This window comes from Sebastes fasciatus, chromosome 2 (assembly GCF_043250625.1).
Source record: "Sebastes fasciatus isolate fSebFas1 chromosome 2, fSebFas1.pri, whole genome shotgun sequence".
In the NCBI taxonomy this organism is placed as follows: Eukaryota; Metazoa; Chordata; class Actinopteri; order Perciformes; family Sebastidae; genus Sebastes; species Sebastes fasciatus.
In genome coordinates this window covers 4,444,407-4,468,896 of record NC_133796.1, presented here as the reverse complement: position 1 = coordinate 4,468,896, position 24,490 = coordinate 4,444,407, and the positions used below count along the sequence as shown (strand labels likewise).

The following is a 24,490-nucleotide window of genomic DNA, read 5'->3' as shown; positions in this document are numbered from 1 at the left end:
ATTATATTTTTATTATATAAATATATTTTTATTCTATTATATATATATTTTATTTTATATATATATATATATATATAATTTATTATATACATATCTATTTTATTATATATATTTTTATATTATATTATATATATATATATTTTTTTATTATATATATATTTATATATTTTATTGGTCTCATATCTTTGGAGACATACAGTACAAGCAAATATTTACATTACATTATATTTGCAAATTTTTTGTGGTAAACTATTCTCATGAGATAACATATAAATTTTAATCTTTTATTTGACAATATAAGCTTGAGTCTAGTATATATAGTATATATACTATATATACTACTATATATATATATTGGTAGAATTTAAAAAAACATTATTTTTAAATTATTCTAACATTTTAAACCAAACTATTGTTATTTTACTGCTTATTTGCACCAACAAACCAAAGCAAATTCCTAATGTATACCTCATACACCTGGTAATAAACAAGATATATATATTTATGTATATTTATTAAAAGGAACATTGTGAAGCTTAAAAAAATATACTCAGTCTGTGCTTTTCAAGTGAAAATGCATTTATTATATTTTGACAAGCTTATTCAAATCAGCCATGATAGTGTACTAAAACCATGTGATTTAACTATATTTAAACTGTGATGCAGCACCAAAATATGACACGCTTAAAGGGGACATATCATTTTATCTAATTTCCAGGTTCATACTTGTATTTTGGGTTTCTACTAGAACATGTTTACACGTTTTTCTCATCCTGTCTGTGTGAATATACCTGTATTCACCATAGGAAGGGGAGCCAAATCTGAATGTTTTGTTGAATCACATGTTTTCTGATATAGGAAGCCCACAAAAAAACTGACTGGGTTGTCTGATGTCACAGTTTGTGGGTTGGTAGGAACTCCAGATACCCAGATGTATGAACACAAGCACTGAAAAAGTGTTGTTTTTTTTATGATATGTCCCCTTTAATAACTAACAGCCTGTTTAAACAACTAACGTCTTTGTCAAACAGGAGTTACTCTGAAGAGAACAGCGGATAGAAATATGTACAAAAATACATACAAACATGTATCAAAACAGATTTGGAGGTGAACAGTGTGAGTGTGTGTGTGTAAAATGACACAATGAATGCGCTGCAATATATTTACTAAAAAAAGTGCAAAGTATTCAGAATACATTTGTCCTGTAATCACGGATTGCATAACATCAGAAATCTTACATTTCTTTCGTTTCTTTTTAAAAAAACAAAAACAAAAACAAATGTGCAGTACAAAATGCCGACAACGTTTATTACATCTCAATAACTGGCTAAATTTATGAATGAGAGCCAAAGTAGTGTTAGTTTAACTTATGATACAATCGTGTTTCTTCCTGTTTACAGACAGTGATAGACCGCTGAGCTCCTTGTTCATCACTGACTTTAACACTTGATATATATTACCTTCATTTACATATAAAAGCAGTGAAAGGCAGTGATGCTGTTTTTGGGGAGATCAGAACTTCATCCAAAGGACAGCTAAGGGAGAGGTCAAAGGTTGGTGGTGGTGGAGTTCAGGATGTCGTGCTGGATCTTGGCGTCAGTGGCCTTGGACAGGTCTCGCTGTGGAGACAGAGAAGCAGACGTTGAGGTTGAATCCTTGAACGTTAACGTGACGACACAATAGAGAGACGACACTGAAGCAAACTTGTCATCAACAGCCGCTTTACATTTTCTAATCATCATGAAGTGACGCACTGTGAAGGCTGTTAGTGTGAATTAGAGAGAAGACAGACGGACTAATACAGTTTTAAACACTGACTTATGAGATGTGCTCTTCACTGCAGAAATCCTTGCTTTCGTTTAAACGCTGACTGTGCATGTTAAAGTGAAAGCAGCATGCTAAGTTGCTCTTTACGGGTAAATTTCCCTTTAATTAGAAGCATGCGACTATTACTGCATAAAAAGGGATTAGTCAGAATTACACACAGTTTTAGGACTCAAACAGACCTTGATTGAACAGAATCAGTGTTGACCAAGTCCCTCTAAAATATAAATTACACCATTAGCATGTCATCCTCTACAACACACAGAAATGTGTTATTGCACAGGAATGAGGAAAAAGAAGCAGAGAAAAGTGATTAGAGACAAAAGTGTAAATTACCACAAACTCTGAATACGTGCTGGCAACAGAGGCTATGCTGAAGTTACGCTGTTGACCAGCGGGGGTCAGCAACGCACCGCTCAGAGGGCTTCCCTTCAGCTGGGCCTCGTTCTCCTTGTTACAGCCCTGCAGCAGTCGAGGGTTTGGAGGTTTACCGCCACCTGGCATCCTTGCTGCTGAACCCTGCAGGACACACAGCAGACGAGTGTTTAACATCACAATACATAAATTGTTTTTTAGAATAAAATGGAAAATCTTTTTGTGAAATCTGTCGAGGCGACGTGTTGCCTTAAGACAACGGTGGAATAGTGGAATACATCCATGGTGGAAACGGCAGAGTTTGTTGTGTTGGAGTACAGAAAGCGTAGCTTAGTGTTATCTAAAATATTTTCAATGTCATGGCTGAATATTTAGATGATTTCCACAATGTGGACGGGGTCTTACACGAGACTTCTCCTTGAGCGGGACTTGGACATGATAACAAACAGACCTGATCAAGAAAAAGGTAAGAAATGTCCTATTTCTCTGTAGGGTCCTTTCCATAATGTCAGACACTTCAAATAACAATCTGAGCCTGTCAGTGGCAAAAACAAGAACCTTCAGTGGACGTAACTTTATATTAATGCTGCACAGTTGCCCTCGCAGTTCATTTAGCGGCTGCCGGTTACAGCGTTCTCCCTCAATTAAAAAAGTTATTGTCCCCATTAGTCACTTAGACACAAAAACATGGGAATGACGGTCCGGGTTGAAAAATACAGACGTAATATTCAGCCTCTCAAATATGTAGATTTTCTTCTTTTCTCTGTTTTATAACATATAAAAAAAACTGAATATCTTTGAGTTTTAGACTGACAAAACAAGACATTTCACCTTTGACATTGAGAAACAGGGATGGAACTTTTTCACTTTTTTTCTGACATATTACAGACTAAATAATTAATCAAGAAAATAATCGGCAGACTAATCAATAATGAAAATAATTGTTAGTTGCAGCCCTCCATAGTCGTTTCTACTTCTTCCATCTTGAAAATAGAGTTGGGTCAATTTCTGGTTTTGCCGCTCCGGTCCGATGAACGAGTTTACACCGGTTTGATTACATGCAATCCGGCTGAATTGTCATTTGTCATTATGACACGTTCCGGCGCATTAAAACGTAGCCTTCATCAGCAACCAGTGCCGACGCCCTCACAGCGCTAAATTCAGCTTGTATTTTTATTTTTAGTTTGTTTTGTTTAAGTTAGCCCCGAAGTTAGGAACAACAACGACCCAGGCTCACCTACGATGAGCTGACCTTTAAGGTGGACCAGCTATTCTCATTGTAGTTTTGATGGAGCGGCCGCAGCTGCCGAGTCAAGTAAGATACACCGGTCCAGTGATTGGCTTAAAATCAAACCGGTTGATTTTTTTTTTACACCGGCCCAACCCTACTTGAAAAAGAAACCGACCTTGTTTGCTGAGAGAGGTGGGCGGGGCCCAGGAGAGCGGCAGACCGTCCCACCGAAGACGGAGCGACCGGTGCTGTTAGAGGTGGCGCTAGAGAGGCTGGAAGTGGCGTTAAACTGAAGAGAGAGGCAGAGGGAGCGGGTTAGTGCTGACAGACTATGACAAGGAAAGACACTGGATTTGTATTAAAGCAAGAATTTATAGCAGAACAGTAAAAGTGGAGTGGGTTTCCCACCTTCCGTGATTTATTTGGGGTGTGAGTGCCGAGGAGTCTGCGTTTGGTCGGGGTTCGTACCGCCGTTCCGTACAGCATATCCTCCTCTGTCTGTTTGCTCTTCTTCAGTTGCTGTTAAGAGTTTGTAAAGAGAAGTAGAGTCAGTCAACACGTTTCCCAGCAAACATACAGGCTATAATATAACCAAGCAGCTTGTTTACCCTCTCTTGTTTCTCCTTCTCTTTCTCTATTCGGTGCAGCTCCCACTGATCCTCCACATACTGAAGAAACATCTGGCCGTTTACTAGAAACTCACGATCCTGTTCACTTTCCCACACGTCGATCTGGGCTTTTAGTTTCTTTTCCAGCTAAAAAGACAAACACATATGTGACGTTTAGTTATTGTAAAATGCTATAAAATTGTTATTATATTTTCAGTTTAGATAACAAAAGGCAGCCTTCATGTCTTACCTTCGGCAGGCTCTTATGCAGGTCAGACCTCTGTTTCTCCTCTTTGAGAAGGTTTCCTCCTCTGTTAGTGAAACGCGTCGGATCTGTGGCTTTTTTCTGTGAGAAAGATGAAAGAGACAGACCTTAATAAAAACAGTTCTTTAGCATGCAGCAGTGTAACCACATAAGACAAATACATTCAGGGGTGTAATGATATAGTCAGAGTTTTTAAATGACAAATGCCGTTGTTATTTTTCTCTCTGTAAGTGAGTAAAGTTTTAATGATTTCCTTTTTGTGATTTGTACACTGGGATATTTTATAAAGGCTTACAGTTAGATAGGTTTCAATAAGAAAGGGACAATGTACAGCGAGCCGGACATTGTTGTGAAATAAACCCTGACGCGAAGCGATGCAAGATGTTACCTAAAAAAGAAAGCCAGCCAGACTCCGTTGACAAAAACACTACAGATTCAATTCAGTTCCCCGTCGGAAAATATTCTAAATATAGCATACACTTAACTGACACATAGAGACATACAACTATTCACACTCACATTCACACCTACGGGACATTTAGAGTCAACAATGAACCTAACATGCATGTCTTTGGACTGTGGGAGGAAGCCGGAGAACCCGGAGAAACCCCACACTAACACGGGGAGAACATTTAACTTGATTTTTTAACTTATTCCAGGTGCAATTTTAAAATACTTCTTAATCGAGAAATTGCAGCTGATCATTTTCTGTAACTTCTAATCAGCACATCTTCAGGAGGATTGAAAGATGTGTTGCTACTCCAGTTTTAGTTCATAACAAGTGTTAGTTTCCTTTCCCTGTCAGAGCGTACTCACCTCCAGCTGGAGGAAGAGTCTCCAGCTATCTTCCCACTGGTGAACGCCGTCAAAAAGCTCTTTGTGATCCTCATAATGCTGCTTCAAGCGCTGGATCTCAGCGTCATGCAGACTCAACAGCTCTTCAGTAAAGTCCACTAAAAATGAAACCAGTTAAAAGTCTTAGCACTTTTATAAACTCCATTATTGTTCAGATCAAGACAACGTTAAACAAGAGAAGAACCCACCGCTAAAATACGGAGAGAAATCCTGCCGCTGGTCGGTGCTGAAGAAGCACTTCTCCCAAAACACGGCGATCTCGGAGCGGATGGCGTCGGTGACGTTGTGGATGTTTAACATTTTGAGCTCCTCCAGACGCTGAACTTCTGCGTGTAACTGAGGAAGAAAGATAAAGTAAAAACATAGCCACAGTACAGACAGTCAAAGCTGAACATGAACAACAGAAATAAAAACAGATGAACTAAGAAGTCAATCTTCTCACCGCTTCCAGGTTCCTCCTCCTGGATGAGACCATGTGTTCGTTGAAGGCCTCTCTCTCCTCCTGAGGAACCGTCAGTCGGTCCCACAACCGCTGGATCCTTTCTCTGTGAGCCTCACACATCGCCTCGTTCTCCGCCTTACGTTCCTCCAGCTGCAGGATCAACACGACACCAAGTAGCAGCAGTTAACAACTCAGTGCTGTAATCGCTTTGACTGGACTATATAAAACATCAGCCAACAACACAATCAGTCAACTTTCAACACCTGATTATTATTTGTGGGAAAAACTACTTTCCTTAAAAAATGAACCAGACGCAGTGTTATGAAACCATCTTACCTGACAAACGAGCAGTTTGAGAGACGTGATATTGTCTCTTGAAAGGCAAAAAGAGTCCTCGTCCTCACAGACGACGTCCTTCTCGAAGCTGGTCTCGGGGATCTGGTCCAGCTCTCCCATGAACAAGATGATCTGCCTTTTGAGGTCCATGAACTCAGCATACCGCCTTGTCTGAAACCACGAGAGGAGCGGAGCACCATTTGGTCAAGCACAGATTAGATTGTGTTTATGACAAATATTTGTGTTGTTGCTCTGTGATCCTTTGTACCGACCTGCTATTTGTTGTTGTATGCCAGATTTGTATTTTTATGTTAAAACCAGTTACAGTATCACAAAACATATCGTGATAGTGTATCTACACTTTCTTACACTCCTAAATGTTATCATTTAGAAGAGGAATGTACACGTGACAAACACTCTTCATTTAACATGAATTCTCAAATGTCCCGTCCCAAAGTCTTGTTGCATGTGAAAACATGTCAAACCAAGATGAAAACTATGATCACAAAGAAGCCATTTGACAAGACTTTTAATTAAAATATCACTTGTCAGGTAATATAAATTATTTCTAGTAAGTGAGAGAATCAACCTCCTCTCACTATTTTCAACCAGGGGTTGAGGGTTTGAATTGTATCAATGTGGAGGAGCACAAACATTAAATAAATTGCCAAAACGAGGCTTTCATCTGACACATTGAAGACTATTTTGCAGCAAAAGCACAAACATTTTCCAGATATATTTTGTGCCCATCTTCCACCACCTCCACCTACAGTATAACCTGCAGCCCTGAAAGAAATACGACTTTTCTACTCATGCAGTCAGAATAACTGAACAGAGGAGACGTAGATGTAATAAAACGAGCTCCCACCTTCTCTGCGTTCTGGTTAGTGATGTGTTGGCTGAAGCTCTCCAGCTGTTCCGGCGTGGGGACGGAGTCCGGAGCGATGCCATAGGGCATGGAGCACAGGATGTCGCACAGGTCCTGGTCCTGGTCCAGCAGAACCTTCAGCTGCTGCATCCGCAGGGTCTTCTCCTTCATCAGAGCCTCCACCTGTGTGCGGATGTTCTTCTCCTGCTGGAGCATGGTGATACCGGTCTCCTCCTGAACGGACAGAGGACATAACAACGAGGTCACTTTACAAAATGTTTCTTAAGTCTGTTTTTCATCAAGCAACTAAGAACTTGCATTCCGTGTTAGCAACTTCACTCTGCTGGTTTTGTAACAGAAGAGTGTGTTGTGTTTTTAACACTGCAGATGTTCCAGCTGTTTTTACCTCAAACCCGGTCAGCTGCAGCTCCAGGTAGAGTTTCTCCATTTCCGTCCTGCAGGTCTGAATGCTGCTTATGAGCCTCTTCTTCAGAGAATCCTCTTCTTTGATCATCATATCTAGTAAACTCTGGAGGATAAAGATACAAAAAAAAATCAGCATTATGCAGATGCCAGATGGATGTGTGTGGATATTGAAATAGTGTCAAGTATCCAGTAACAGATCTTTCTGATGGTCATTTTTGCCAATATGTATACAGATATTTTTGATTTCTTTCCAATCCCACCATATGTCTAATTTTGAGTTTACTCATTATACAGTAATACTGGTTGTTGGTGCAGACGGATGTCTAAAATGCTGCTTTATTAGTAGCTGTCCTAGTTTATTAATACACACTAGCGCTGCCTGTAAACCCTCCAGGAGATGAGAGCACAAAGTAATTCAACTCAACTGTGGAAAACATGAAATGGTAATTGCTGCATAACATTTTTAAATCTTTTTTCCAGAAAGTTTTTCCTCCACCAGTTTGTATACTGAAAGCTTCTTTGTTGCCACACCGTTGCCTCAAGTGAAAACATTTGTTTGTAAATATCAAAAGGGAGGAATCTTGCAGGATTGTTGGAAGATTGAAGTTGGAGGATATATGGAGCAAAACAAAATAAAACACCTGTCACTGTTATGGACATTTCTAAGATACGTTTCACATAAATCAAGAGTGAAAATTTTAGCCTGATAAACACATTTTATCTCATCATAGATACTCTGGTTATCAATGTATGTGACAGCTGATCAGAAGGAAGAAACTGCTGTACCAAAATGAGATGTTTGAGGTCATCTAGAAACTTGCCATTACAAGTATATTTATAGACTGTAAAATCAGTGCATATCTTGGTCCCAATTTTTTGTTATCAGAATATCAATATCAGCCTAAATAAATCCAGTATCAGTCAATCAAGGATCTAGTCAATATTAATAGTCTGAATTTTTGCACATTACACTGGTCGATGTTTTGCACACACCTGTGCAGCTCTTTCATCATAAAACAGATATATTATGAATATGTTTTACAGTACTCTTTCATATTTTAATGTATTATTTTTTTCAATGTATATCTATCAGAATCAGGTTTATTTAAAAAATAAAATAAAAATCGTATGTCTATATACAGGAGTAGTAAACAATACAAATAGTGAAAAAAAGAAAATACTGGATGGATATACGTGGACTAGAGGATTATGTACAGCATGTAGGATTTATTTTTACAGTGATAACTGTTCTGGGAATAGTTTAATTTAACCAGGGGTTAAAATGGGAAAGAGTGGAAGCAAGATCCCGCTAAGGGACCTGCTTCTCAGGTGGAAAATGTTCATGAAGGCTGGACCTGACTCTGTGTGGGAGTGTGAGGCGATGTGTATGTGTATATATATATATATATGTACATATTAAATGTAAGATATTATTTATTTTTGTATTATGGCACCGGTGTTATGTTTTGTTATGTTTGCTATGCTATGTTTGGAAAAGCATAACATAACATGGCTTCTATTCTAGCTTTTATTTTTAGCTTGTTTTTATTTTCTAATCGTTTTAATTATGTCTTAATGTTCTTTTGCACTTTGTCACAATGTTCTTGAATGTTTGTGTAAAGCACTTTGAACTGCCCTGTTGCTGAAATGTGCTATTCAAATAAAGCTGCCTTGCCTTACAGTGACAGGTATGTACATATTATATAACATGTTCATAAAGTGACAGATGTACCTTGCAGTACTTTATTTTCCCCTCACCAAAACATCAAGGCAAATTCCTTGTATGATAGTTACAACCCAAAATGAAAAGCTCTGTTGACTACAGACCAGATAGATGTCTAGATGATGTAGTTTCACTCCTGATTGCTGCTGTTGTTTCTGTAAAGCCCCCCCACCCTCCTCTATAGAAACCGGTTTATAATCTCACAGATCACAGATACAGTTGCAGACCTGAGAGAGCAGCAGGTTTAGGTATCATTACATGCTGATTGAAGTCCCATGTGGATCTCGATGTCTCACCTTAATGTGGTTCTTGACAACATTAGTCCTCTGCAGTCTCTGGTCCTCAGGGATCCCTATCTCCTCCCAGATGTCCTTCAGGTGGCACAGAGCTTTATTCAGGCAGGACACAGCCTCTGCTGCCAGCACCTCACTACAGGGACACACAGACAACTCAATAAATCAGTCTGATGGCACTGATAGAGACATTTAAACTAAAGAAAACACAGAAATCACTCATCTGATCGAGCTAACAGACGTTGGCGTTAGCTAAGCTACTTGCTATCTCGTTTAGCGAGTATATAACGTTATTTTACGTTTAACAAACTCACTTTATAGCGAAAATAAGTTTTAAACTTACCTCTTTCTCATCGTTAAATCCCAGTGTGTTGTGATTATATTAAAACAGTTTGATAATAACCTAAAGTTAGTCCCAGAGAGGATCCTCTCTCTGCTCTGCTGATCTCAGTCAGTCCGGCCGTTTGTTGTACCACAGTTCAAAATACGCGTCCAGTGACGTTCTGCTCTCTGATTGGCTCGTTCTGCGGCGTTCTGCTCTCTGATTGGCTCGTTCGTTCTGCGGGGAGCGCTTGTTGTTTTAAACCAATGGTGGCCGCCGGCGGCTTCGACTGTTTAATCATTGGGAGTTGAGAGTGAACCGCCCATCGGTGAATGAGCTCATGAATAAAAACAAACGCACTAGTTTCATGGAGGGTGTGGTTGATGTTCAGCAGCAGTTTGACACTTCATGTAACAATCTGGTAACAATGATGCTGTTGTTAATATTAGACTGAAGTATTCAGATACTTTACTGAAGGAAAACTACTAATACCACACTGGGGAAATACTCCACTACAAGTAAAGAAAGTACTGCATTGAAAACATTTAGTAAAAGTATGTAAATAGTATGACAAAGTATAAAAAGTAAAAGTACTCATTCTGCAGAAAAAAGTACAGTCAGTGTTTTACTATACTATGATATATGATGTTTTTGGAGTATCATACAATTTAAATACTTGAGTAAAGTACAAGTACCTCAAAATTGTACTTTAAGTGCAGTACTTGATGTTTAGCAGCAGTTTGACACTTCATGTTACAATGGTGCTGTTGTTAATTTTAGACTGAAGAAGTATTCAGATACTGTGCTGAAGTGGAAGTACTAATACCACAGTGGGAAAATACTCCACTACAAGTAAAAGTACTGCATTGAAAACCTTAAGTAAAAGTATGTAAATAGTATGGACAGTAAAATACTCATTTTGCAGAAAAAGTACATGTCAGTGATTTACAATTATATATGATATGTGATGTTTTTTGAGTATCACAACATTTAAATACTCAAGTACAAGTACTTCAAACTTGTTAAGTAAATGTACTTAGTTTCATTCCACCACTGCCAAACTAACACAGTGAAACAATCGTGTTAAAAACATTTATTGACTTTATACATGTTTACAGTTCTTTAGTTGTCAGACACAGACAGGAGGTTAATGTTTCTGTAACACCGGTGTTATGGGAGGAATGAACGACAGGCAGCTGCAGGAATGTCTCAGTTTCTGTCCATCATCATGACGAGGTGACAGACTTCATACGTGGTTGTCCAGCAACGACTCGATGAGTCTCGAACTGTTTGTAATCGCAGTTGTTACCACAATGAATTTATAACCTGGGAAAAGAAAGAAGCAATGTTTATTAAAATAATACTTTAAGGTTTTTTTTAACATAGAGCAACAAATTAATAATATACAAAAAAATCCAGGTAGTTTCATGGAAAGGAGTTCATTCAATCTTCTTAAATTGTAACCTAATAAATCATAAGGAGCAGTTCAGAATAAAATGAGGGTACTGTCAGATTAATTGTGAAACTAAACTCCAAACAACAACAACACCACTAACAGGAAGAATGAAGACCAAAGGAGGGAAACCTGCAGGAGATAAATAAGTAACATCGAGCAGTCCTGTCACGTTTACCTCTCTCTCTGCCGAGGAAACGTAGAGCTGAGATCTCAGAGAAGGTGCAGCCGCCGAGGAACATGACGAGGATGATGCGCTGAGCGTCGCTCTTCGCTTTCGAATCACCTCCATTGTTTCCTGATGAGAGATGAAACATTTAGCATCCATCGATTCAAACCATTTAGATGTGGCTTTACGTGCACTCAGGAAACAAGGTCACTCTGACAAATCATGTTACAAATCAGGCAATAAATTTGGATTCCCAATGCAAAAGTGTCTGAATTGTTACTAAAAGTGGTGGAAACCAACTGACTTTGTGTTGGTTTCAGAAATTAGTCAGACTTTTAATTGAATTATTTTGAACATGAGGATGAATCACTGGTGTCATGATCTGTGCTTTTAATCCCGTCACTCTGCTTTGATCAGCGTTTCCCTCTCTGAAGTCTTTGTCATGTCATTTGTAAAAAGCCAAATCGAAACCCATTTACACATCTACATGGCCAAGAAACCTTCCTCCTCCAGGAGAAATCAGCTTCCTCTGATCCCCTAACCCAGGGCTCAGCAACCTTTACTATCTAAAGAGACATTTTAGGCAAAAAAAAAAAAATCTGTCTAGAGCCGCAAAACATTTGATCATTGTGATGAAGGTAACACAGTTTATAGTCCAAGTATATAGTATATAAGTCTAATGCAGTGAGGGCCAAAGAGACAATGTACTACGGAGTATGAGGGCCACATTGAGGGAAAAACATCTGAGATTTCCAGAATAAAGTCATAATATTACACGAAAAAAGTCGTAACATTACGAGAAAAAAAAACAACATATAAAATTAATACTTTATAATATTATGACTTTATTCTCGAAATCTCCAATTTATTTATTTTTCCTCAATGTAGCCCTAATACTCCATCGTACCGTCGTACCATAGACCTACAACAATGATTAATAAAAATGAAAATGTAAACAAAAAACTGTTATTCATTTCCATGTTTATAAATCCACCGGGAGCCACTGGAGAGGAGCTGAAGAGACGCATGTGGCTCCGGAGCCGCAGGTTGCTGACCGCTGCCCTAACCCGATTACAAAAATAGGTTTGTCTTTAACATTAAGAAATCAGATTATTGTAGAAAGCTGACAGTAATCTGGTATCTAAGTGCATGTAAACAGCCTCAAATTGTTAACATTATATTAAAAACTCTTTATGATCTCTAACCTGTAACAGCGAATTCATGTCCGTTTAGCAGCTTGGTGACGTCTTCAAGCCCCGTCCAACCGTCTCGCTCCAACACCTGCACATGAGCACACCGGGAATAACATTACAGAAGAGTTTCACTAATAGTCTCTCATTGATTTCCTTCACAGACAACAAGACAACATATTAAATGAATCCTGTTATTTTTCTTATTACTCACCTGCTCGATGAGCTTGCAGCTCAGAGGGACGTAGGCACCGCTGAAGATGTAGGCCATGTCTCGAGGGACACGCAGGTCGTATTCTTCATCTGACTTTGGCACCTTCACACAAAAAATATGATAATAAGCTTAATAACAATGGTCTGAATGGTATTTCTCTGTGACAAGATGAGCAAAGTAGTAAAGATGATGATGAGTTACCAGGTTGAGCTTCCTGCTCAGGGCTCTGAAGTGGCTCTTCTTTGCGAGAGAAGAGAAGGCGTCGGTGAGTTTTCCTGGAGAAAAACAAAGAATAAAAAAAGAAATAAGAAGGGTAAGGAGAGTTTCTTATGATTTTAAAATCTGTCTTTTAACATTAATAAAATAACTCGTCTGGTTCATGCGCACAGAGAGAAACATGGATTGTGATGAGAAGGAATTAAAATATAAATCGAAGCCGGTTTCACCTTTAAAAAGCTTTTTAAACTTCATTTTCATGAAATTTGTGAAGCGCCCAGAGAGCAACTTAGTGTCTCTCTCAAAGACAGTTTGACATGCAGACAGGAGGAGCTGGAGATCAAACCGCCAACCTTGTGATTAATGAATGACCCGCTCTATCCCCTCAGCCACAGCCGTCTCACCTCCAGTTTTGTCGTTGACCAGTTTTCCCACTTTGCTCTCCATCACGTTCAGCGTTTCCCCCGGCTGCTGCTCCACCAGCAGCCCCAACTGCTTCAGGTTGGCAAACGTGAGCAGGTGATCCACTCCATAACTCTGAGGAGGTGAAGCAGAGAAGATGTTTCACATTAAGACCTTATAGTGGCTCTTTAACGGGGGTCCACATTAGAGTGAGGACAGGTGGTTTAAAGGATAACCGGTGAGTTATCCTCTCAGGTGGGATGGTCTTCCCTGGTCACCCATAGGCTCCGTCACCGGTACAAACGTGGGTGTTTAGTGATTTCTTAAAACAAGAGAAGCTGAAAGTTTTGTAATGTTTCATAATTTAACTACTTCTACCAAGAGAAATATAAGGATGTGTTTTTTAAGGATTCTTTTTACTGTGTCTAATGCCAGTCTATTTGTGGTTTTCATAAACATGAAACATTTGTTTGTGAATGACAGACAGCAGTTTAAAGCTGTTAAAATCTCACCTGTAGATACTGAGCTTTTAATGAGCGGAAGTCTTTTGGCAGAAGTCCTGTGATATATAAAACACCATCAGACAGTCGTTAATACAACATGAGAATAATCTGAGGTTTTATATACTGTATTAATTACATTTATATAAAGACGACTCACCGTTTTCCGTGATAGACAGAAGACAAAGCAGCCGCAGACTTTCTATCATGGAGACCTTGAAAAAATAAATACGTTTCCAGCGTATGATCATTATTTATTTATTTTACCTGTTCCTGTATCAGACTGTGTTTAAGCAAACGTACCTGTCTGCTGATGTGCTCCTCTATGAAAGTAATACTTTCACGGATTTCAAATCCTTCAAGTAAAGCTGGAACAGAAAACAAGACTTCATCAAGACTCGTATCAATAACAACACCGAGAACAACATGACTGAACAAATCAGGTCCTGTAAAGCAGAAGTGAGGAACACATTTAACCCTTATGCATCACTACGGACATTTTTGGCTTTTTAATTTTAAAATGTTTCGATCATTTGGCTGTGTTAATGCATAATTGCATATGGCATAAATTGTGACAAGGGTGGGAGTTTTGAGTTGTTGAACCTCAGCTCCTTTAGTAAGTAAATAAATAAAGATGCCATTAAATGTACCGAAAATAATATTTTAAAAAATCAACAATTAATTAATTAATTAATTCCTAATTAATTCATAGATGAAATGTGTCATAAAATTATAGTTCTGTTTGCATATTTATTTAATAATTTAATCATTCATAAATTAATTTTAAAAATGAAAATAAATATATACGTTTTAAAGTTGATAAAAAATAGATAAATAAATAAATGGGAAAATTAAATAGAAGAGTAGATACATAGGGGAATTAATACAAAGATAAATAAATAAAGAAGCAAATTAAAACAGAAATATCAATTTATGTCACATTTTATCAATTAATTAATCCCTACATTTATTTTTAATATTATTTTGGTACATTTAATGGAAAATGTATTTATTTATGAAGTTATTTATATATTCTTTTTATCTTGGCTGGTTCTGTCCTCCATAGCAATGCATCAAAATCAATGTTGTTGCTGATCATTGACATATCCCAGACTGTGGAAAAAAAAGAATAATTCCCCCTAGCATTTAGTAAACAGAATATAATTGATTTGGGTTTTTTTCATGAAAAACAACAGTGGTATTATGTAAACAAACTGGCATTTAAAGGGTTAAAGTTCTGAAAATGAATGAATATTTGGTATTTATGATCAGGACTGAAGCTGGTTCAAAGACTTAACTCAGTGAAAGTGGAAAATAATATTGATGTATAATTTTATGGCAGGTTTTTGACCTCAGCACGAGGGATATTAATGAATAGTAGATATTTCTTACAGTGTTCGGTCTTCAACATCTCCTGAAAATCCTGCTTCGTTTTCTTCTTCATTATCGATTCACTGGCCCCGATGTCTGAAAGAGAACGAGCTCTTCAGCAAATATTACTTATATATACTGTACATGACAATCATTACAGTAAACTGTTGTAACACTCACGTAGGCTCAGTAGCCGATGTTCCTGTTTTAACCCTTTTAGCTCCTCTGACACAAAGGTCTTCATCTGCTTGATGTCCATCCCCCGACGCTTCTGCAGAGTTAATAAAGTGTTAGCTCCGTCAGTCACAGGCTCAGCTAAAGTAACCGATGATAAACATTCACTCACATCATACGCCGTCTGGAGATTCCTGGCTTTCTGACTGAGGAAGCCAAAGACGTTGGAGAAATGCTCGTTCCTGATTTCATTGAAGACCTACGAGACGAGTTCAAACATTTAACATTTAACTTAAAGATGACGATGATGATGAAATATCTGTAATATCAGCAGCAGCAGCAGCAGCAGCAGCAGCAGCGTACCTTATCCTGAGAGTTCAGCATGACTTTTAGACTTTTGTCAGAGGAGGTAACATCAGGTCCAAACTCCACACATCCTGCAGAACAGATGCTGTGATGAGACATCGACACAAACAATTCTGCAACCAGACAGACTCTCCACAGGCTGCGTCTATACTCACCACATTTGATTCTAAATATATCATCAACGAGTCCCTCGTAGACGACCTGTGAGCACAGAGGAGTGACGAAGTCCACATCTGCAAAGACAAGGACAACGTTAGAGAGGACAGAAAGAAAAAACAGCTCAGCATGTCATCCACTGAGAGATTAAGGACAAACGTCCTCTCACCTCGGTCAATGAGAAAGACTTTTCCTATTTCAGCCTGACGAGCTCTTTGTTCTCCCTCCTCCACCTGCTCCCTCCACGATTCGTACGCCATCTGGTACCAGACAGACAGACAGAGTTAATGATCACAGCGGAGACATTATCTCAGGTAAAACACATCACGGTGGATCTGAACGTTAAAACTAGACGACGTGACATCTTCATACTGCACCTTGGAGCATCGTCCGATCCCGTAGACCTTTGAGAAGGGGCCGTAGAGGGAGTGGAGGAGGTGCAGAGCGCTGCCGGCGGTCCTAACCCAGCGCTGGTCCCCCGCCTGTATGATCAAATACATCACCATTAATTATTACTTTTAATCAATGGCAGTTTGTCACCTTTTTTTCCCCTGATATTTATATACTGATTCCTTAGAGAAAATAATCATTAGTTCATCATAAGGCAAACTGTACATACAGTAGTTTTTATCCATAGCAGTCCACTAGTATGTATCTGCTAACATCTGACCACCTGTAAATGTCCATTATTGTTTTCTTTATCTTTTCTTTACTGATTTATTCATCAGATTTTAAACATTTGGTACTTTCTGTAATGGGTGGGTCATTATTTTCTAGATTAAAATGTCAATGTAGAACAAAAAGACTCCTGCACACTGTCCTCTTCCTCACTTGCAAGGTCTGTGCACTGAGACGGTGTTATTATGTGTGCAGGAGACTTCTTGTTCTATATTGTTGACTTGAGGTCTTCTCCACCTATTGACCTGCAGGCGCAAAAGTTCTGCTCTTTAGATTAAAGTGTTAGAAAATAGTTTAAAAAAATCCTGATCACAATTCCCCAAAGCCCAAGTTGACATATTTAAATAGCATCTTTTGTCCGACTAACAGTCCAAAACTCAAAGATATTCAGTTTACTAGAATAGAGGACGATGAAACACAGAAAATATTCACATTATAAAAGCTGGAAATAATGAATTGCTCATAAAAAAAATTACTTAAACGATTGATCAGTTATTAAAATGATCTGTTAACTGACTAAATAATGAATGGACTTATTATTATTATTATTATTTACCAGGAAGTTGTCTCGAAAAAACTCCGGCAACTCCAGACTGATGATGTCATCGTCAAGAGGAAGGAGGTAGAAAGACCACTCGTCAGTCGTCACGTCTGTGGGACAATAAAAACAAGTTGTTTTATTATTATTACTTTTTTATTTTAGAAAAGCATTCATCATTTTACATAATTTCAGTATTACTGATAGAATAGATTCACAGAGGCTTGGGTATGTTTGATAACCATTTTACTGCTCTACCAGGTGTTTCTTTTATAAAATTATCTTTAATTATTTACAACTGAACATGGGAAGCGTTCAAAAAAAGAATAAAGAGTGAACTGTTAGATGCAATAAAATTATATAAAATCACATTATATTCTCACTCATTTATTCTATCAAGTCAGCTGAAGTCTGACCTTATACAGTATGTTTAATGTTCTGAGTCCATTTACATAATATATAGGTCATATATTCTGTATTTATCAGTGGTGGGTGGCTCTGGTTTTAGCCACTTCCTCGCGACAGCCTTTTTTTGTTTTTCAAAAACAAGTTTATCACTTCCTCTCACCAACGCTGATTAACTGCTACTAAAAGAAAAAGTGAAGAAAGAAGGAGCTCACCACCAATGATCCCCTGCTCCTCCAGCACCGCCTCACACGCATAGAACTGGACCACACAGAAGGGTCAGCAGGTTAATTCATTCATTCATTAATTAATCCAAAATGAATCAAAGCAGAGAGTGTGCACAACAGCAGAGCAGGAAATACCTTCTGAGGGGTAAAGATGATCTTGTATCTTCTAAATCTTCCTGCTGCCTTGTCTGCGTTGGCCACATCTGGAACAAGAAGGATTATAGCATGACATTATTTAAGGAACTGCAGAAACAGTTCAGTCGGTACCAAAAAAAGTACCCGACCTTACATGGATGTAAAGAACTGTTGAACACTGATAAATCCAAACAGCACTTTCACTAAAAAAAGATAATAACAATTTTATTTTCTAACAAAATATGTACATGTAAATACAGTAATGATATTTGTTAACATATCGCCACCTGGATCTCCAGTTTTTTTTTTTTTTCATGTTTTCACTTCAGCTAAAACTTGCAAATCTAAACTAATAAAAAAAAACAAGTAAAGAAACTAACAATTAATACTTAAGTTAAAAAACAAAACTGGTTTCTTAAGTTCCTAAATAGTTTGCAAATTTTCTAACTGCGATACATGAAACTGCATTTTCAATCAAAAAGTAATCAGTCATTTTTTTCAGATGTTTGTGAGATTTAAATCTGTGTTTGATTCCCTTCATTATCGATCTATATACTGTTTAAAGCTTTTACTAATGTGAGCACATCATATTATTTCTAACATGTCTCGTCTTTTTAATGTCGTTGCTTTGTATTTTTCTATATAATTGTGGGTATTTTATTTCCATTGTAATTTGTTTTGTTGTAATTGTCTGATTTAAAAAAAAAAAAATTTTGTTTTAAATTTTCTGATTATATTTAACTGCAGTCCTGAATAGTTGTTTGTACCTGTTTCAACCATATAAAACTTTGTAACATTGTTTTGAAAAGTGCTGTATAAATAAAGTATATTATTGTTATTATTAATTATAATAATTAATGTTTCAATTTCATTCAATTTCATAAAAAAAATGATAAAAAGATAATTATTGATCCTGTTAAACAATCACTGAGCCTTCATTAAAGACAGAAAACATGCAGCTCTACTCACCACATATCCATTTAACAGTTTGTATTCTTGGTCGGATCAGAAAACAAAGTCTGTAAAAGATTAATGACACATTACAGGCAGTCACATCAGGTGTGTGTGTGTGTGTGTGTGTGTGTGTGTGTGTGTGTGTGTGTGTGTGTGTGTGTGTGTGTTAAATGATGTCAGGTTAGTATGAAGGGTGCAGCGCTCACTGATCTGACGTGCTGACAATAGGTTTGTATTCCACTTTGTAGAGTTTGTCGACTTCATGTTGCTGTAAAAAAATAAAGGGACAAAATGTTTGAAAAAGATATTTAAACTCTATTTGTTTTTTCTCTCAACAGTTTCTTAATCAGCTGATGAGTTTCACCTTTAGTGTTGACACATTAGCAATACGGTCCAGCGGGCTCATCAAGTCAGCCTCGATGAAGAGGTCTTTCTTCCCCGGCAGCTGTGTGACAAAGAGAGGAATTCATTTGTGTTGCTTCCACCCCTCATACAGCAGGACGGTGAATGTAGGCTTGAGTCAGAATAAACTACAGTGTGTGTGTGTTCATGGTGATGAAGGAACATGTGACCCAATGACACAGTGAGGCTCATTAATGTGTTTTTAATATCAGAATTTGGATTCACAGACAAAACTTCCTAGTTGACAATAAGAAAATATAGAATTACACTAGATTTATACTTTAAAGGTCTTGTATTGTAAAAAGTGAGATTTTCATGTCTGTTATGTTATAAAGCAGGTTTAAGTGCTTTATAAATACTGTTAAACTATCAAAACACTCAATATACGGAGAAATACACACAGCCCGTATTCAGAAATTGTGCGTTTGAAACCAGCCGTTAGGATTTCTGTTCATTTGTGATGTCACAAATATACAATATATATAGATCATTACACGGATTTAAACATTAACATTTTAAATGTGTCCCAGTGTATTTCCTGTTGCAGTGTATGTAAATAACATCAGCTGACAGGAAGTAAACATGGACCCAAACTGTTGCCTAGCAATGCAATTTCCTTTGAAATGCACTAAAACGGAGCGTTTCAGACAGAGGGTAAATACAGGTATATTCAGACAGTACGAGGAAATTACAGTTGTTTTTTTTAACATTACAGCATGTAAACATGTTCTAGTAGAAACACAAGATATACATATGAACCTAAATATGAGCACGATATGGGACCTTTAAATTTTTTAAAAAGTCAAAGCAAAATGTTTCACTTCTGACCAACCGGTGATGACAGATGGGGTGTGGTCAGCAGTGCAACATCTGCTTTGCAGCATCTGCTTCATACTTGCACAATTGTTTCAACAATATAATTCTGTGTAAAAGTGTCCCTTATTTTTCCTGTTTTGACATTTGTGCATTCTATTAATGTCTTAGAATAAAAAAATAGCATGTGCATTTTAACATACCAGTTATTATTAATGGTGTGTCTGCAGTTGGAGCCAGCAGAGACAAACTAATACTATAATATAGTGAGACATATTGTTGTTATTACCTGTTCCAGCAGGTAGATGAGCTGATCTCTGGCCAGCCTCTTCAGCAGAGAGAAGTCAGGCAGCTCTGGGCAATCTCTCCTGGCACTGTGAGCCATAATAATCACTACAGTACACACAGAAACACATATTCATATAATACATATACTCCAGAAACACAACATGTAATAACAGAGAAGCTAGAAGCAGCAGAAACACAGAACAGAGAGAAACCTGGTTGAGCTTAGTTAGCATGCAGGCTAAAAACACATCTGTCACGTCACATGACTTCACCTCACAATGCTGACAGCTATACAGAAATAATATAACAAATAATGTTCAATAACATCATAAATCAAGCAGTGAATATGTGTTAAAACATCATTAAAGGGGCTGATATTAGAAGCTACCTGCTGCTTCCGTAGCTATGTGAGCGGAATCATCATCATCATCTGTTTCCCCCCGGACACAGTAAAGACCGGACTGCTACACGGAGTGAAGTCAGCTGACCGCTGAGTTCCTGTTTCATTCTGCCACCATGAACTCAGACGCGGTTCTGCTGCTGGAGACGGTTAACTTCGCTGCAGAGAAACACCGGAACCAGCGACGGAAGGATCCAGAAGGAACACCGTACATCAACCACCCCATCGGTAGGAACCTTTTAATAGTAGGAACCTTTTAATACATCCGTCGGTAGGAACCTTTTAATACATCCATCGGTAGGAACCTTCTAATACATCCAGAACCTTTTAATACACTCATCGGTAGGGACCTTTTAATACATCCAGAACCTTTTAATACATCCATCGGTAGGAACCTTTTAATACATCCATCGGTAGGAACCTTTTAATACATCCATCCTCCATCGGTAGGAACCTTTTAATACATCCATCCTCCATCAGTAGGAACCTTTTAATACATCCATCGGTAGGACCCTTTTAATACATTCATCAGTAGGAACCCATCGGTAGGAGCCTTTTAATAGGAACCTTTTAATACATCCACCGGTAGGAACCTTTTAATACAGGAACCTTTTAATACATCCATCGGTAAGAACCTTTTAATACATCCATCGGTAGGAACCTTTTAATACATCCGTCGAAAGGAACCTTTTAATACACCCATCGGTAGGAACCTTTTACCACATCCATCGGTAGGAACCTTTTAATACATCCATCGGTAGGAACCTTTTAATAGTAGGAACCTTTTAATACATCCGTCGGTAGGAACCTTTTAATACATCCATCGGTAGGAACCTTCTAATACATCCAGAACCTTTTAATACACTCATCGGTAGGAACCTTTTAATACATCCAGAACCTTTTAATACATCCATCGGTAGGAACCTTTTAATACATCCATCGGTAGGAACCTTTTAATACATCCATCCTCCATCGGTAGGAACCTTTTAATACATCCATCCTCCATCAGTAGGAACCTTTTAATACATCCATCGGTAGGACCCTTTTAATACATTCATCAGTAGGAACCCATCGGTAGGAGCCTTTTAATAGGAACCTTTTAATACATCCACCGGTAGGAACCTTTTAATACAGGAACCTTTTAATACATCCATCGGTAAGAACCTTTTAATACATCCATCGGTAGGAACCTTTTAATAGGAACCTTTTAATACATCCATCGGTAGGAACCTTTTAATAGGAACCTTTTAATACATCCGTCGAAAGGAACCTTTTTAATACATTCGTTGATAGGAACCTTTTAATACACCTGTCGGTAGGAACCTTTTACCACATCCATCGGTAGGAACCTTTTAATACATCCATCGGTAGGAACCCATTTACTGTGTTGTTGTGCTGCTCGTATGGCGTTCCATTCCTCAACCAGGATTCATTGCAGGCCAGCGGAACTAATCGATTAATCATTGCAGCTCTAGCAATGACGGTTTTATCAGTTAATAAACAGCTGAGTTCAGTATGTCAGAGTACAATGTGACTGAGACTTTCCTGGTTGTATTAATGACTCAGTTAATCCTGATATTTACATTAAGACATCTTGTTGACTTTCCTCTCTGACACTCAGCTGTGTGTGTTTGTACTTTTCAGGAGTAGCGAGGATCCTGAGCCATGAAGGAGGCGTCGCAGACATCGAGGTTTTGCAGGTGCGTTACATTCGTCATCAGTTACTGTCAGTGTTTGTTGTATCACTGAGCTGGTGTGTCGTCGTCCTTCCCTGCAGGCCGCTCTGCTTCACGACACGGTGGAGGACACGGACACGTCTCCCGCAGAGCTCGAGATAACGTTTGGACCGATCGTGGCTCGTATCGTTCAGGAGGTGACGGATGACAAAAGGCTGCCCAAACTGGAGAGGAAGCGGCAGCAGGTGGAACACGCGCCGCACTGCAGCCGCCAAGCCAAACTGGTCAAACTGGCTGATAAACTCTACAACCTGAGGGACCTGAACCGCTGCACACCATCCGGTCAGCACCTCTCTCTCTCTCACTGTCACTGCTCTTATACTACTGGAGCTGAGTCTAAAGCTGCAACCAGTAGTCGACTGATCAATTAGTCCAGGGGTCGGCAACCTTTACCATCAAAAGAGACATGTTCGGCAAAAAAAAAAGAAGAAAAAATCTGTCTAGAGCTGCAAAACATTTGATCATTGTGATGAAGGTAACACAGTTTATAGTCTAAGTATATAGTATATAAGTCTAATGCAGTGAGGGTCAAAGTGCAAATGTACTACGGAGTATTAGAGCCACATTGAGGGGAAAAACATCTGAGATTTCCAGAATAAAGTCATAACTTTACGAGAAAAAAAGTCGTAATATTACGAGAAAAAAGTCATAACTTTAGGAGACAAAATGAAAACACTCAAAATTTCTACTTTATAATATTATGACTTTATTCTCGAAATCTCGAGAATAAATAAAAATGAAAATGTAAACAAATAAACAGTTATTCATTTCCATTTTTAAAAATCCACAAGGAGCCACTGGAGAGGAGCTGAAGAGACGCATGTTGCTGACCCCTGGATTAGTCGTTTGACAGAACAATATTTTTTAAAGTAATTTTTCAGGCAAAAATGGCAGAAAATGTTGTTTTCAGCCTCTCAAATATGGAGATTTGCTGCTTTTTCTGTTTTATATCATATTAAGCTGAATATCTTTGAGTTTGGATAAAACAACACATTGTGACGTGTGTGTTTGTCAGGTTGGACGGCCGAGCGGGTGCAGGAGTACTTCGTGTGGTCCTGTGAGGTGGTGAAAGGCCTGAGAGGAACCAACGGCGCTCTGGAGGAGAAGCTGGAGGAGCTCTTCAGACAGAGAGGAGTCCAGCTCTGACAACACGGTCCACTTACAAATAAAATACATTTTCATTTGTAAATTATAGAAATAAATCATATTTCGTGTACATTTGTGTGGTCTTTAATTTGTTTTTTCATATTTTGGTTGTATAATTAAATTTAGGGTAGGTTGAAAGTTTGGTTTAGAGATATCAATATCTTATTCCAGAAATGTTTGAGTATTAGTATTAGTAGTTATCAGCTAAAGGATGTGATACTGCGTGGTTTGCTACAGAAATACACACAGGATCAGCCACTCTTTCACTGTAAATACTGATTCTTTTTCTGACATTGAGGAAGTAGAAAGAAAATACTCGTAATCACAGTTTGCAGGTGTGAAAGGCGTGTGGCGTACAGCAAGAATACTAAAATAAGGAGCTATTTAACACCATTTAAATAGATTTTTTGGGATCGATTACTGTTTCAACACCCAAGACATTTGTCAATGTTTTTACAGAAGACCAGAAGGTTAGGTGACATGACAATACACAGTGTATTGTTACTGGACATAGTCTACAGTGATGGAAAAGTACATTTATCTAAGTACAAATTTGAGGTACTTTACTTGAGTATTTCCTTTTCACACATTATACTTCAACTCCACTACATTTCAGAGGGACAAGCTGTATTTTCTACTTCTCTATCTGAAAGCTTTAGTTACTTTACAAACTAAGATTTTTGCACATATAACATGAAAATGTACAACGATTAGTCGATTAATGGAGAAAATAATCAGCAGATTAATTCATAATGAAAATAATCAGTTAATAAATCAAAATGAGCTCCAGCTCAACCAACTACAACAGTGAAATCAGCTATAATAGTAGTAGAGTAATAATAATCTAATGATAGAATGTATAATAGTATAACAGTCGCAGGGGATATTTTTTCTACACAATGAGTACTTTTACTTTAAGTATAATCAGGAATTTGTATACTTACTTTTACTTAAGTAAAATGATAGATTACTTTGACTTGTAATGAAGT

General features: G+C 37.9%; 3 protein-coding genes across 8 annotated transcripts; 1 reads left to right on the top strand and 2 right to left on the bottom strand.

Annotated features, from left to right (window-relative positions):
* Positions 1-561: 561 nt before the first annotated feature.
* On the bottom strand, positions 562-9,732 carry prc1b (protein regulator of cytokinesis 1b). Of its 6 annotated transcripts, XM_074659164.1 has the most exons (15): positions 9,590-9,732; positions 9,250-9,382; positions 7,211-7,333; positions 6,805-7,038; positions 5,937-6,107; positions 5,601-5,750; positions 5,347-5,494; positions 5,120-5,256; positions 4,289-4,384; positions 4,039-4,185; positions 3,839-3,949; positions 3,606-3,719; positions 2,161-2,343; positions 2,007-2,041; positions 1,428-1,619 (listed from the first exon to the last, which is right to left on the bottom strand). In XM_074659164.1, exons 1-15 carry the CDS (start codon positions 9,598-9,600, stop codon positions 1,571-1,573), a joined length of 1,842 nt encoding a protein of 613 aa, XP_074515265.1. In that variant the 5' UTR covers positions 9,601-9,732; the 3' UTR covers positions 1,428-1,570. The 6 variants fall into 6 exon arrangements, with proteins under 6 accessions (XP_074515273.1, XP_074515306.1, XP_074515265.1 ...); XM_074659172.1 differs by lacking the exon at positions 2,007-2,041 and having other exon boundaries at positions 562-1,619; XM_074659181.1 differs by lacking the exon at positions 3,606-3,719.
* A 914-nt stretch (positions 9,733-10,646) lies between these two features.
* Positions 10,647-20,746, bottom strand: vps33b (VPS33B late endosome and lysosome associated). The gene is made up of 24 exons (XM_074659152.1): positions 20,608-20,746; positions 20,221-20,324; positions 19,081-19,161; positions 18,923-18,984; positions 18,732-18,781; positions 17,763-17,830; positions 17,616-17,661; positions 17,014-17,108; positions 16,157-16,261; positions 15,949-16,039; positions 15,779-15,856; positions 15,621-15,694; positions 15,430-15,516; positions 15,264-15,354; positions 15,105-15,179; positions 14,016-14,080; positions 13,873-13,927; positions 13,725-13,771; positions 13,215-13,347; positions 12,796-12,869; positions 12,595-12,696; positions 12,396-12,471; positions 11,200-11,319; positions 10,647-10,894 (listed from the first exon to the last, which is right to left on the bottom strand). Exons 2-24 carry the CDS (start codon positions 20,314-20,316, stop codon positions 10,815-10,817), a joined length of 1,851 nt encoding a protein of 616 aa, XP_074515253.1. The 5' UTR covers positions 20,317-20,324; positions 20,608-20,746; the 3' UTR covers positions 10,647-10,814.
* On the top strand, positions 20,685-23,571 carry hddc3 (HD domain containing 3). The gene is made up of 4 exons (XM_074659221.1): positions 20,685-20,847; positions 22,264-22,319; positions 22,397-22,637; positions 23,371-23,571. The coding sequence occupies exons 1-4, from the start codon at positions 20,736-20,738 to the stop codon at positions 23,499-23,501; spliced, it is 540 nt and encodes a 179-aa protein (XP_074515322.1). The 5' UTR covers positions 20,685-20,735; the 3' UTR covers positions 23,502-23,571.
* The last annotated feature ends 919 nt before the right edge of the window (positions 23,572-24,490 follow it).

Coding starts and splice junctions, on each gene's coding strand:
- vps33b (XM_074659152.1), bottom strand. CDS start 20,316: ATGGCTCACAGTGCCAGGAGAGATTGCCCAGAGCTGCCTGACTTCTCT. Junction 18,985..19,080: donor CTAATGTGTCAACACTAAAG/GTGAAACTCATC, acceptor ATTTTTTTACAG/CAACATGAAGTCGACAAACT. Junction 18,782..18,922: donor ATTGTCAGCACGTCAGATCA/GTGAGCGCTGCA, acceptor AATCTTTTACAG/ACTTTGTTTTCTGATCCGAC.
- hddc3 (XM_074659221.1), top strand. CDS start 20,736: ATGAACTCAGACGCGGTTCTGCTGCTGGAGACGGTTAACTTCGCTGCA. Junction 20,848..22,263: donor GTACATCAACCACCCCATCG/GTAGGAACCTTT, acceptor TGTACTTTTCAG/GAGTAGCGAGGATCCTGAGC. Junction 22,638..23,370: donor GAACCGCTGCACACCATCCG/GTCAGCACCTCT, acceptor TGTGTTTGTCAG/GTTGGACGGCCGAGCGGGTG.
- prc1b (XM_074659164.1), bottom strand. Junction 3,720..3,838: donor CCCCAAATAAATCACGGAAG/GTGGGAAACCCA, acceptor CTCTCTCTTCAG/TTTAACGCCACTTCCAGCCT. Junction 2,042..2,160: donor GCACGTATTCAGAGTTTGTG/GTAATTTACACT, acceptor TTTATATTTTAG/AGGGACTTGGTCAACACTGA.